The sequence below is a fragment of the Sinocyclocheilus grahami genome, unplaced genomic scaffold, assembly GCF_001515645.1.
Source record: "Sinocyclocheilus grahami isolate Dianchi unplaced genomic scaffold, SAMN03320097.WGS_v1.1 scaffold746.1, whole genome shotgun sequence".
Lineage (NCBI taxonomy): Eukaryota > Metazoa > Chordata > Actinopteri > Cypriniformes > Cyprinidae > Sinocyclocheilus > Sinocyclocheilus grahami.
The window spans coordinates 346,826-360,658 of NW_015505925.1; the positions used below are offsets into that span (position 1 = coordinate 346,826).

Sequence of the window (13,833 nt, forward strand, 5' to 3'; positions counted from 1 at the left end):
TGGAGACAGGAACTAACAATTGGAATTTGCATTGATTAAGGCCAATAGATGTTGAGAGTTTTACACCTTTTGGGGGCAGATGGTAATTTGCATGAAAGACAGTGGGAAAGGGCACACCCAACAGTAAATAAAACACCTCTAAACTCTTAGGATCCATTATCTTTTAGTCTACTTCTTGTAAGATTGAAACCATTGTACTAGTCACACTGATACATTTGAAATGATACCAAACATGACTGTTCATTCACTTGCATTGGCACAGAACATTTTGTATTTATATAATCATTCTGATTCTGAGTGAAGGGAAGAATGGGTGGAGGGATTGAAGGAACAAATGTGAAGGAAAGACAGGAGGGAAGGAAGCTTTCTGCATCTCCACTCTGTAGGGTGTGAAAACATATGCCTGTGTGTGTTTATATTGTCTGTATCTCAAGAGATCAAAGTAACTACGGTTCTTTTGCAGAAGATTTTTTGTATTAAACAAAATATGAATTAATCAAATCAATGTGAATATAACCATTTCTGTATGAAGCTATTCTGCTATTATATTCATGTATTTGCCTGTGTGGATGGAGGCCTGGAGAGAATGAAATGTGCAGTCATTACAACAATACAGGATCTGGTGAAGCTGGACATCCTGTTTTGACATTAGACACAATATACGAGGAGGCCTCCTCATTCCACTTCACATAAATTGAGGCCTCCGGTCTACTTTTTAAAAACAGATCAGTTGAGTTGAGAGATCAGTTGAAAAACAGACTGGAGTCACAGCCAAAAAAGGTAAAAAAAGATAAACAATAACGACAGTGCATAAAATATATGGAACTGTATGGAAGCGTCAAGAATCACTCTATTGTACACTTTATAGTTAAATGCACAAAATTAAACTAGATGGCGTTGTGCTATTAGGTGAAACTATGTTTTGTTTATCTCACACAAATTACTTGACTGTTTAACACAAAAATGTTGCTCACTGTGACGACGTGTGACATGTTTTCATGTGCTTTTTAAGGCTTTTTAAATGCCTAAAACTCTTCTCACAGGAGGGCAGTAGTACGGCTTCTCTCCAGTATGAATCCGCTCATGTGCCTTCAGGGATGCTAACTGAGTGAAACTCTTGTCACAATATGAGCACTTGTAAGGTTTCTCTCCAGTATGAATCCTTTGGTGCTGTTGCAGATTATCAGCTCTAGTAAATCTCTTCCCACACTCACGACACACATGATCTTTCTCACCGGTGTGTGTTTTCTGGTGCCGTTTACAATGATCCAGCCGAGCAAAACACTTTCCACAAAATGAACATGCATACGGTCTCACATTTGTTTGAATTTTCATGTGTTCTTCTAGTTTTGATGATAATCTGAAATCTGTACCACACTGATCACAGGTAAATGGCTTTACTCCAGAGTGAACGAGCAGATGACAGTCCAGACCATTTTAACTTCTGAAACTCTTTCCACACTGAGTACAGTGATACGGCTTCTCTCCAGTATGAACTCGCTCATGTATTTTCATGGTTCCTGCCTGAGTGAAACTCTTGTCACAATATGAACACTTGTGAGGTTTATCTCCAGTGTGAATTCTTTTGTGCTGTTTCAGAAAGGCAGCTGTAGTAAAGCTCTTCCCACACTCACGACACACATGATCTCTCACATCATGTGTTTTCTGGTGCCGTTTACAATTTTCCATCAATGAACAATCAGCTGAATGTGAGCAGCGTTTTCTTTCTTAATCTTTGAGTTCTGAAGTCACTGTGTTCCTCCTCCCCTTCAGTCAGCTCTTGTCTTTGCTCTTTCGCTTTCATTGGGTCTAAAATAAACATAGTAAGTCGTTATAATTAGTTCGATAAATGTGAAAATTCAACTGCACCCTGATCAGCAGAAAATAGCAGAGATCCTGTAGTAAAGCTCTTCCCACACTCACAACACACATGATCTCTCACATCATGTGTTTTCTGGTGCTGTTTACAATTTTCCATCAATGAACAATCAGCTGAATGTGAGCAGCGTTTTCTTTCTTAATCTTTGAGTTCTGAAGTCACTGTGTTCCTCCTCCCCTTCAGTCAGCTCTTGTCTTTGCTCTTTCGCTTTCATTGGGTCTAAAATAAACATAGTAAGTCGTTATAATTAGTTCGATAAATGTGAAAATTCAACTGCACCCTGATCAGCAGAAAATAGCAGAGATCAGGTCTGGGAGTATCAATAATCATATTTTTTATGCGCCAAATGTTAGTTCTTCTGTGAGAAATCACTCTTGAAGTCTTAAGGTTTTGATGCCAGAAGACAGATTGTGATAATGAAGCCCAGAGACTCTGCAGAGAATCTCTAGAATCTGTCTTTTCTTTCTCTCTTTTATATAGGTTTCCATAAACAATAGATATCATTCAGGCCACTATTACTTCTTAACTTTTAACCCCAGTCTATATCTCCTCATGACCGCATAATAGTAACACAAAGAGGTCTCAGTTCATATCACATGTCAGCTGGTCATCACATGTTTTCTCTTATAGGACTAATGGCAGCTTATTGAGCACACACAATAAAATACATGACTGTAATAAAGAATAACTCATATATATAGTGACATTCACATTGATTATGCTTGATTAATTCATATTTTGATTCATAAAAATCTTCTACATGTGTTAGTAGTTGTATGGAAAGGCACCCCAGGGTAGTTTAACTTTAGCATCAGAGTGAAATATAAAATAATCCTCATTTAAGCACTGATAGAAATCAATATTTACCTGTGCCCTCTATGTTGGAGTAGTTTTCCACCGAGTCTGAACAGTGTGAAAGAGCGCCAGGAAAGAAACAGCAGCGTGAGCGACGCTCATAGGCTCCAAACCCTTCTAGTATATAGACCACCTATTTTACACATGTTATGGCAGCTATTCTGTAAGCGGTTCTGAGAGAGAGAATCCTGTTCTGTGAGGAAGGTCGAAAGGTTTTGCTCTTTGTCCTCGGGGGGAAGAGGGTCAGTGTGTCGTCTCTTCCACCATTAATCTTGAGTTATCCTCCTAAATGTAACAATCGTCTTCTGGTATGTCGCTCCAGACTTGTTGGCGGCAGGAAATCTGACCCACGGTCATCCATGTTGCCTCATCTGGTCTAATTGAAAAAGTTAGAAATAGTTCAAAAATGAGAAATGCAAAAATTCAGCTGAACCTCAGTAGTTAATAATGAAGACTCAAAAATGAACACCAACCTGTTTGTTCCTCAGTATCTTCATGTTTTATTCTGGATGGTTCTGGATCACTCATGTCTTCAATCTCCTCTTTAACAAACTCCGTCTTTACCACAGTATGTCACAGATTTCAGCTGCTGCACTTGGAGTTTGTTCTTCTCCTCTAGGATGATGTTAATATTTCCCAACTTAAATACCTCACCTCTGGAGCCAGTTCATGTGAATCTCTGTAAATCGGGAAAACTCACATCACATATCACATGTCAGCACATGGTCATCACATGTTTTCTCTTATAATAGCAGCTCATCATATTAGAGCACACACAGTTATAATATAGAAAAACTCATATATATATATATGTGATATGTACATACACTACGGGTCAAAAGTTTGGGATCAGAACGATTTTTTATGTTTTTTTACAGGAGTTTCTTATGCACATCAAGGCTCCATTTATTTGATCAAAAATACAGGGAAAAAATGTTATATTGTGAGATATTATTATGATGTAAAATTAAATTTTATTCCTGTGATTTTCAGCATCATTACGCCAGTCTTCAGTGTCACATGATCCTTCAGAAATCATTCTAATATGCTGATTTATTATCAGTGCTGGAAACGGTTGTGCTGCTTAATATTTTTTTGGAATCTACTTTTTCAGGATTCTTTGATGAAAAATAAGTTAAAAAGAAGAGCATTTATTTAAAATAGAAATCTTTTCTAACAATATACACTACAGTTCAAAAGTTTAGGGTAAGTACATTTTTATTCTTTCTTTTTTTAATAAAAAAATATTTGGCAGCACAACTGTTGCCAACATTGATAATTCTAATAATACATCAGCATATTAGAATGATTTCTGAAGATTCATGTGACACTTTATACTGGAGTAATGGCTGATGGAAATTCAGCTTTGCATCACAGAAATAAATTATATTTTAAATGATATTAAAATAGAAACCATTATTTTATATTGTAATAACGTTTTGCAAGATTACTGTTTTTTTTCTCTATTTTTGATCAAATAAATTCAGCCTTGATGAGCAGAAGAGACTTCTTTAAAAAACATTACAAGTCTTACTGATCCCAAACTATTGACCAGTAGTGTGTGTATATATATATATGAGCAATGTCACTCTCTTACTTGAGCGATACCGGCTCTATATCCGGCACTCGGCCTGCGGCCTTGTGCCTCTGGTCTAACCACAGCCGCTGATATAGAGCCGGTATCACTCGAGTAAGAGAGTGATATTGCATTTATACCACAGTTCGACGGCACGAGTGTAAATATATATGAAAAACAACAACGGAGTGTCTTTAAAAACCTTTTTGTGCGGAATTACTTCCACCACATATTCAAATCTCAGTTTGAGAGTTTAACGGCTGAGCTGGGGCCTCATTTATAAAACTTTACGTAGATTTCATCCTAAATGTGTGCGTACGTACAAAAGCTAGATTTTGCATATGTACAAAAGTTTTCAGATTTATAAAGCCATGCGTATGCCAGAACCTGCGGAAAATTCCCTTTGTAATACCCAGTCAGCGGAAGATTGTGCATACTTGAATCCCTTATTATTTCAGTTATTTTGCCTTTAATGTAAATAAACATGTGCAAAAAATATACTTGCTCTTGTGAATTCAGTTTGATGTTAATTACATTGTGCCAGCTGTCTCTTTAATAATGGTTTATATATTGCTGCTGATTGGGCTGGCATGTTTGACACACGCACCAAACAAGAGAAAATGCATCTCAAACCCCGTTGCACACCGTTTCCAGGAAACATGTCGTTCAAACCGGAAACCGTAGCAAAACGGTGCACACCGGTTTGAGCTTGAACTTGCCCCAGTACAATATCTCACGGTTCTCAACCAATCAGATTTGAGAACCAAAACGAACTGATAATTACTTGTGCTCTCTATGTTGGAGGAGTTTTAGATGTGTCTGAACAGTTTGAAAGGAATGCCAGAACATAATCAGCCCCGCCCCGCTTGTATGTGCATAGAAATCACCCAGTCATAATGTCTGTTTGTAATATAAACAACAAAAGATCGAAATAACAGAGCCATCACGTTTAACTGAGATGCTGAAAAGCCTTTGTCTCATTCAAATAGTTCCCTGTTTTCACCTCATTCATTATGAGGATGTCTGAGATCTTCTGTAAATTGGCACATTTGTGACCATGGACCAAAAGCAGTCATAAGTAGCACAGGGATATTTGTAGCAATAGCCAAAAATACATTGTATGGGTCAAAATAATAGATTTTTTTATGGCAAAAATCTTTGGGATATTAAATAAAGATCATGTTCCATGACGATATTTTGTAAACTTCCTACTGTAAATATATCAAAACTTCATTTTTGATTAGTAATATGCATTGCTAAGAACTTCCTTTGTACAACTTTAAAGATGATTTTCTCAATATTTAGATTTTTTTGCACCCTCAGATTCCAGATTTTCAAATAGTTGCATCTCGCATCCAAATATTGTCCGATCCTAACAAACCATACATCAATGGAAAGTTTATTTATGCAGCTTATGATGCCTGACTCATAATTTTTTTTAAATTACCCTTATGACTGGATTTATGGTCCAGGGCCACATTTCATTGTATGTCAACAGACTGAGACAAACTACAAGATTATTAACTATGATATTTATTTTTATATTGAAATTAGTTTATAAAAGTTAAATATAATTAAACAATAGAATCTAGTGATTCAGATGATGCATGTTTTTTTCACTGAACTTATATTGTTCAAATTAAATTATACAACAATGTTTGTCTTGCAACATAATGCAGCTGTTTTAATGGAAACTCTAAACCATCTGTTAATAATGAAAACTTTCGTTAGCAGTTTTTTTTATTGGTTAAAATCTTCCAACTCATGTACAATCTGAGCATATAGAAAACAAGTAATTGTGTCTCATTCAAGCAAGACCTCCTTAGCACACAGTCCAACCTGATTTTGCAAATTACACAGTAGGAAAGATACAAATTATTATTAACACTGTGAGAATTGTTTTCTGGCGAAACTTCAAACATCACTCTATAGTTCCTTAATCAGACTACAAACAAGTCAAAATTCACAAAACTAAACTAGGTGCATTTGTGCTTTTGGGAGGAACTTCATATTTTGTTTATCTCTTTACTTGACTATTTTGACATAAAAATGTTGCTCACTGTGACGATGTGTGACATTTTTTCAAGTGCCTTTTAAGGCTTTTTAAATATCTAAAGCTCTTCTCACAGGGAGGGCAGTAGTACGGCTTCTCTCCAGTATGAACTCGCTTATGTGCTTTCAGGCCTCCAGACTTAGTGAAACTCTTGTCACAATATGAGCACTTGTAAGGTCTTTCTCCAGTATGAATTCTTTGGTGCCGTTTCAGATGGTCAGCTTTAGTAAAGCTCTTCCCACACTCACAACACACATGATCTCTCACACCGGTGTGTATTTTCTGGTGCTGTTTACAATGACCCAGCTGAGTAAAACTCTTTCCACAATAAAAACATGCATAAGGCCTTTCATTTGTATGCATTTTCGTGTGTTCTTTCAGAAAATCATTACCACACTGATCACCGGTAATCGGCTTTTCTCCAGAGTGAACGAGCAGATGATAATTGAGATCACTTCTATATCTGAAACTCTTTTCACACTGAGTACAGTGATACGGCTTCTCTCCAGTGTGAACTCGCTCATGTATTCTCATGGTTCCTGCCTGAGTGAAACTCTTGTCACAATATGAACACTTGTGAGGTTTTTCTCCAGTGTGAATCATTTGGTGCAGTTTCAAACGGCTAACTTTAGCGAAGCTCTTCCCACAATCCAAACACACGTGATCTTTCACTTCATCATGTGTTTTCTGATGCTGTTTATAAGTGTCCAGTTGTGAAAAACTCTTTCTACACCGAGGGCATGTGTATGGTTTCTCTCCAGTGTGGACTCTCATGTGTCTTTCAAGGTTTCCTTTTTGTGAGAAACTCTTTTCACACTGTGAGCAGTTGTGCAGTTTTTTGGCCTTTGTTCTTTGAGTTTTGAAGTCACAGTGTTTCTCCTCCTCTTCATTCGGTTTTTGTTTTTGCTCTTTCATCTCAATCCGGTCTGAAATAAAAAAGTAAGAATCAGTTTATGTGAACATTGATTTAACAGCAGAAAACAACAGAGATTAGATACTTGTATAAAGTATCAGATCTTTGATGTGCCAAAGACTAGATAATTATCTTGTGAATTCAATGAAATGTGGATGACAACGGTGTTATGATCATTTAATAGCAATTCTGTATCATTTATCATCCATATACTGATCATAATTTCACAACTAACAAAAACAGTCAATAATTAAGAACCAAGAACCAACCTGTTTGTTCCTCAGTATCTTCATGTTTTATTCTGGATGGTTCTGGATCACTCATGTCTTCAATCTCCTCTTTAATAAACTCCATCTTTAACAGTCACAGATTTCAGCTGCTGCACCTGGAGTTTGTTCTTCTCTTGTAGGATGATGTGAATTTTCACCAGTATTTATAGGTGAATTGTTGTGGGAGGGGCTTCACTGTAGGTGTGAACTGTGATCATTGACTGATACCGAGACCCACAGGACCAGATCTGGAGAAATTAAAATACAGGGCTAGGCTACGTTAAATTCAGATGACCTTTTAAAATAACTACAAGAAAATTTACAAGAAAATAGTTACTTTTTCTGAGTTACTTTTTCAAATAAGTAACGCAAGTTAGGGCCTACTTTGTTTTCAGTTATTGACTGACATATGTAGCCTACTGTGTTGAGAGAAATCGGAAGTAAGTGCAGAGGCATTGTGTGCAGTGTTGCCAGATTGGAAATATCCAAGTATCGTACCAGAAGCACAAAATGATCGTATTTGGAAGAAAATGATCGTACAAGCGTCAAACGTACAGAACACAGCTATTTCTCTTGACCAATAATGTTTTGCACGACCTGTAATTATCACAATAGATAAATAACTAGGCATACCTTACAAAATACTATAGAAGAACCCATTATAATCAGTGACGCTCTCACTCTTTACACTGGATATGGCGCACGAAGCAACGCGATGTGACACGGCAAATCCCCGACAGTAAACTGATGCCTCGTTCTATTTATGTGTTTTTATAATAAATAAAAAGAAAACAAGTAGATATAATAGAAAAAGAATAGGGAATGTTAAAGGGTCATTTTTAAATAAAAATAAAACAAGTCAATAGAACAGAAAAAGAATAGATAGGCCTAATGCTTGTGTTAGAAGGTCATTATTTATAATAAATAAAAAGAAAATAAGTAGAAAGGATAGAGAAAAAATAGAGAATGCTTGTGTTAAAGGCTCTTTTTTGTCTTTTTAAATAAAACAGAGAGTTAGAATAGAAATAGAATAGAGAGTGCAAATGTTAGTCAAATTTCTTTAATAAATAAACAAGCAGATAAAATTAGAATTAGCATTAGAATAGAGAGTGCTAGAGTTAGAGGGTCAAATGAAAATGAAAGAGATGTGTTTTCAGCTGTTTCTTGAAAATGATTTAGGACTCAGCTGCTTAGATTGAGCTGGGCAGATCAATGCTTGTGTTAAAGGCTCTTTTTTTGTCTTTTTAAATAAAACAGAGTTAGAATAGAAATAGAATAGAGAGTGCAAATGAATGTTAGTCAAATTTCTTTAATAAATAAACAAGCAGATAAAATTAGAATTAGCATTAGAATAGAGAGTGCTAGAGTTAGAGGGTCAAATGAAAATGAAAGAGATGTGTTTTCAGCTGTTTCTTGAAAATGATTTAGGACTCAGCTGCTTAGATTGAGCTGGGCAGATCGTTCCACCAGGAGGGAACAGTTAATGTAAAAGTCCATGAAAGTTTTATCATAGGTAGAATGCAAAATGTTTCAATACAAGAATTTCAGTCAAATGTAATTTATGCAATATTTCAAACCTTTAGCCCACTTGGGAAAAGCAACCCATGGCAACAGTTTAAAAGCAGCCCAATTCTGTGGAAAAACCATGGGCTTGGCAACCCTGCATCCAAGAAGAGCTGCCGGAGGTTTCTTTCCAGTATGAATCATTTGGTGCTGTTTCAGGTGGCCAGCTCTAGTAAAGCTCTTCCCACACTCACGACACACACCATCATGTGTTTTCTGGTGCTGTTTACAATCTTCCATCAATGAACAGTCAGCTGAATGTGAGCAGGTGTGCACCTTTTTGGTTTTTAATCTTCGAGTTCTGAAGTCACTGTGTTCCTCCTCCCCTTCAGTCAGCTCTTGTCTTTGCTCTTTCACTTCTTTCTGGTCTAAAATAAACATAGTAAGTAGTTCAAGGAGAACAAATGTGAAAATTTAACTGAACCCTGATTAGCAGAAAATAACAGAGATCAGGTTAACGAGTTGCATATTCTCTATTATATATCATACTTACAGAAGCTTTGTTAACTTAATGTTTTTCAGCAGTCAGTAGTGATATTTTATAACAATATTAATTATTGTTTCTCCTCTAAGTCCCGCCTTTCTGAAACGCGTCGATTTTTACAAAGCTCATCGGTCTGAAAAGCAAAGTAGTTTCGCTTTCACAACGAAACAGAGTCACACACCGCGGCCTTGAGTGAGCGGAGGCCGGATGCCTAGAGTGAGCCGCGGTCTAGAGTGAGCGGAGCCCGGCTTGAGTGAGCGGAGGCCGGATGCTTAGAGTGAGCAGCGGTCTAGAGTGAGCGGAGCCCGGCTTGAGTGAGCAGAGGCCGGATGCCTAGAGTGAGCCGCAGTCTAGAGTGAGCGGAGCCCGGCTTGAGTGAGAGGAGGCCGGATGCCTAGAGTGAGCAGCGGTCTAGAGTGAGCGGAGCCCGGCTTGAGTGAGCAGAGGTGGGCGGGCTTGAGAACGGCGTGGCCGGCGGATCCCCGTCGGAGTTTCAGAGGAGAACACCTGGAGTTTCTCCTCTGCTAGTGGTGAAGAAAGTCTTCTCTCCTTTTCCAAAAGAATCTCTCAAGTCAAGATGTTCCAAATGCCAAATACAGACTTTACTGCTCAAAAAACAAAGCCAAGATGCCTTCAGATCATCTAACAATCACACTTGCGGTTCTAACCTGTATTACCAGTCAGCGAACAGTTTGGTGTGTAAGTGTAATATCACTGTACCACTTGGTGACATTATAATTAATATTAATATTACATTAAGTGGACACATGCATTTGCTGTCAGAAAGTTGTATATTACTAGCATATAAAACTATTGAAAGGAAGCTCATCTTAATGTAAGCCTGAGTTATGGTTTTAAATAAGGATGAAACAAAGCACAGGTTAAATTACATTTAAACTACACTTAAATCTAAAACTGACAACTTAAACCCACACAAGATAAACATCTCCAGACCGATCAATATAATTTCTAAACAGTGTTAATACATCTTTTCTGCATAAGAAATGAAAAACTCGTAACAAAACATTTAATAAATCCTACTGGTCATTACTCGCTACAATATCCAGAACTGAAATACCTCACCTCTCAAGCTTTTTCGTGTCAAACTTTGTAAATCACTACTTTCTTAAATTGTGTCTCTTTATTGTGATGCTGCCGCCCACTGGATATTCCTGGTCATTTATAACACAAGATGTAGATAGAAAGAGTAACTAACGTGAGAACTAAAGGACCAACACAAATACAATCTATTACTGCCTCTGAACAGAATCAAATATCTGACTAAAACACTATAAATAGACTAACACATTACTAGGAACCACATATAAAGGAGGTGTTTCTGTGAAGTGGTAATTTTATAAGTTATACAGATAGACAACTTACAGGTATGTTGCATAGAGATGTTTTTTTTTTTTTATCTGTGTTGAGTTTATGATAATGGCTGTACATCCCAAATATTTGCAAAAGTATTAATGTTGAACTGATGTGATTTAAACATTCTTTCTTAATTAATCAAGCCTTTTATCTTGTTTTATTTGTCATAATTTAATGTACAATCAGAACGCTATATGTATTACTGATTTGTCATAAGTCTTATAGTGCTCCAAACTAATGCTTTGGATTAAATACAGTTTTTTTCTGTTGAGCCAATTTACAGTCTAATTGGGATGTCTTTTTTTTTTATATGTTACATTTGTATTTTATTACTGTACTACATTGCCACTTGTATTTCTGCATTGCTTTGGCTGACAACAAATTAAACACTATTTTGCTGTTTGGCTTTTCCTATTTTATTCAAATAAAAGAAACATTTTTAAATCTCATAGCCTGTCCTGTATAAATGTACAATTCCTATTTTTAACACAAATAACATAAGTTTGAAACAATGGGTCTAACACGTTTAAATCTCTCTCCAATAGTTCTCTGTTCTCTCCTCATTCATTATGATGATGTCTGAGATCTTCTGTAAATTGGCATATTAAGCATATTTTACTTGTGTGAATAGGTAGACAAGCTAAAGGATCATCACCATTGACATTTCACTCCATTCAGTTCTTGTCTTCGCTCTTTCACTTCTATCTGGTCTAAAATAAACCTATTAATAAGTTAGAATCATTTCAAGGTGAGTATTAAGTATCAGATCTTTGATCTTCAAAGGTTAGTTCGGTCTTTCCTTTGCAGTGTTGGGGCTACAAGTAACATAAGTTACAAAATCAGATGACCATTTTCAAGTAACTAGTAAAGTAACACCCCTTTCTGCTGATTGGTCAGCTGAAGATCAAACCGTACTGTCATCAGTACTTCCGCAGTATCATGCAGCAGAATAATAGTCCTCCACTGCTGCAGTTGTACGGATTAATAACCCATTTTATTGCAACTACATTTCATATTTTTCTCATCAAACAGACTAATGAATGGCTCGACACAACTCATACCGGGGGAGAGTCTAGACAGTTCTTTCTTCTGTGTAGACCAGCGGTTCTTAAAGTGATAGGGGGTCCGAGAAATAATTTGCTATAGCCTAAAGTATTTCCAGACTGTAAAGTCACTTGTTTTATCATGATACATAGGCCTACTGTGATTTATTCCAAAGTGACTTATATGATGCATTTAACGTCAAGAATGAAAAACGAAAATTTAAGCTGAATTCTCGTTTTTCCTGTTTTGGGAAAAAACAAAAATACGAAAAAGGAGCCGTTTTCTCATTTTTCTACTTTCAATATTAAATCAAAAAACGAATGTCCGAATGATACACGGATTGATGGGCAGTATTTATGATACATGTATTTCAAATACAAAATGGTATTTTGTAATTTGTAGGGTTGATGAAAATGGCTTCGTATTTTGTATCAAAATACTTCAGTGTTTTGTATTTTTTTTAAACATTATTGAGATAAACACTTTATTTTACCACGACGGCTGAAAATGTTCCAGATTAGCACTCTAGCCCTCGTGTGTTATTTTAAAATACTGTAAAATACTTTGTAAGAAGTCTACATGATGACGTCATAAAAATGCCCCCCCCCCCCCCCCCCCCCCCCCCCCCAATACTGGGTGTTTCAGGTCTGACGACATCAAGCGGGCGTGGTTTGAGCGCAAGGTCACGGAGCATGCGCAGTGTACACGCTCCGTGTGAAGCGGGGGTGATCTCGTTGGTACTCAAAGGTTTGTTTAATTTTCTCTGATTTTCAATATGACTGATCTGATGTTAAATGTTAAAAACGGCGAAAGAAGTACTTTTGTTGAGTGAAAGTACACGTTTGTGCTTGGTAGGGCTGCACGATTTGGAGAAAAAAAATAATCTAATTGCGATTTTTCTGATCAAAACTGCGATTTACTACTATTTCATAAAAGAGCTACAGGTTTGTTGTGGTGCTTTTAACACAGGGCTGCTCAAACTCGGTCCTGGAGGGCCGGTGTCCTGAAGAGTTTAGCTCCAACCCTAATTAAACACACCTGAAGCAGCTAATCAAGCTCTTACTAGGTATACTAGAAACTTGAAGGCAGGTGTGTTGAGGCAAGTTGGAGCTAAACTCTGCAGGACACCGGCCCTCCAGGACCCAGTTTGGGCACCCCTGCTTTAATAGCACCAAAGAAATACCAAGTATTATCACAAACTATGCTACTGTTTTTTTCTTAAACATTGTGGCCATATTTTTATAAAGTTGTCATGATGCAAACATCTGTCATGACAAATTAAGAAAATAACTACAGTATCTTAAAGTTAAATTAACAATTATATATAAAATCTTAAACTTTTAAGAACCCAAACACACTAAGCAATTCTACATCAGTAAAACACTGACCATAACATTAAAGGGGTCATATGATGCTTTTTTAAAGATCATTATTTTGTGTGTTTGGTGTAACAGAATATGTTGACATGCTTTAATGTTCAAAAAACACATTATTTTTCAAATACTGTACATTATTGTAGGTCCTCTATGCCCCGCCTCTCTCAAACGCTTTGTTTTCTACAAAGTCCCTCCTTCCGACAAGCGCAGTCTGCTCTGATTGGCCAGCTGACCCAGTGCATTGTGATTGGCCGAACACCACAAGCACGCGTCGGAAATGTAACGCCCCTTACCATAATCACGAGCTTCATCTTTCAAAATAAATGTAAAGACAGAGCCCGAAAGGGGAACAGAGTCGCGTGACAGACACAGTGATGAAGCTGGTATGTGTTTGCAATGTGCCCCTCTCTCTCTCTCTCTCTCGCTCTCTCTCTCTCTCTCTCTCTC

At 37.0% G+C, this 13,833-nt stretch overlaps 3 protein-coding genes and 1 pseudogene across 3 annotated transcripts in view; 1 reads left to right on the top strand and 3 right to left on the bottom strand.

Annotated features, from left to right (window-relative positions):
- Positions 1–3,354, bottom strand: part of LOC107560848 (zinc finger protein 239-like) — a 12,978-nt gene extending 9,624 nt beyond the window's left edge. The window contains exon 1 of the mRNA XM_016245120.1: positions 3,208–3,354. The gene's annotated coding sequence lies outside the window, so the exon portion shown is untranslated. The remainder of the gene's footprint in view (positions 1–3,207) is intronic.
- LOC107560836 (gastrula zinc finger protein XlCGF7.1-like) lies at positions 29–9,489 on the bottom strand (annotated as a pseudogene).
- On the bottom strand, positions 6,315–7,635 carry LOC107560851 (oocyte zinc finger protein XlCOF26-like). Its single transcript, XM_016245123.1, has 2 exons — positions 7,546–7,635; positions 6,315–7,289 (listed from the first exon to the last, which is right to left on the bottom strand). Exons 1-2 carry the CDS (start codon positions 7,628–7,630, stop codon positions 6,367–6,369), a joined length of 1,008 nt encoding a protein of 335 aa, XP_016100609.1. The 5' UTR covers positions 7,631–7,635; the 3' UTR covers positions 6,315–6,366.
- A 3,162-nt stretch (positions 9,490–12,651) lies between the features above and the next one.
- The window catches only part of LOC107560843 (zinc finger protein 501-like), a 9,580-nt gene continuing 8,398 nt past the window's right edge, over positions 12,652–13,833 (top strand). Inside the window, exon 1 of the mRNA XM_016245113.1 lies at positions 12,652–12,757. The gene's annotated coding sequence lies outside the window, so the exon portion shown is untranslated. The remainder of the gene's footprint in view (positions 12,758–13,833) is intronic.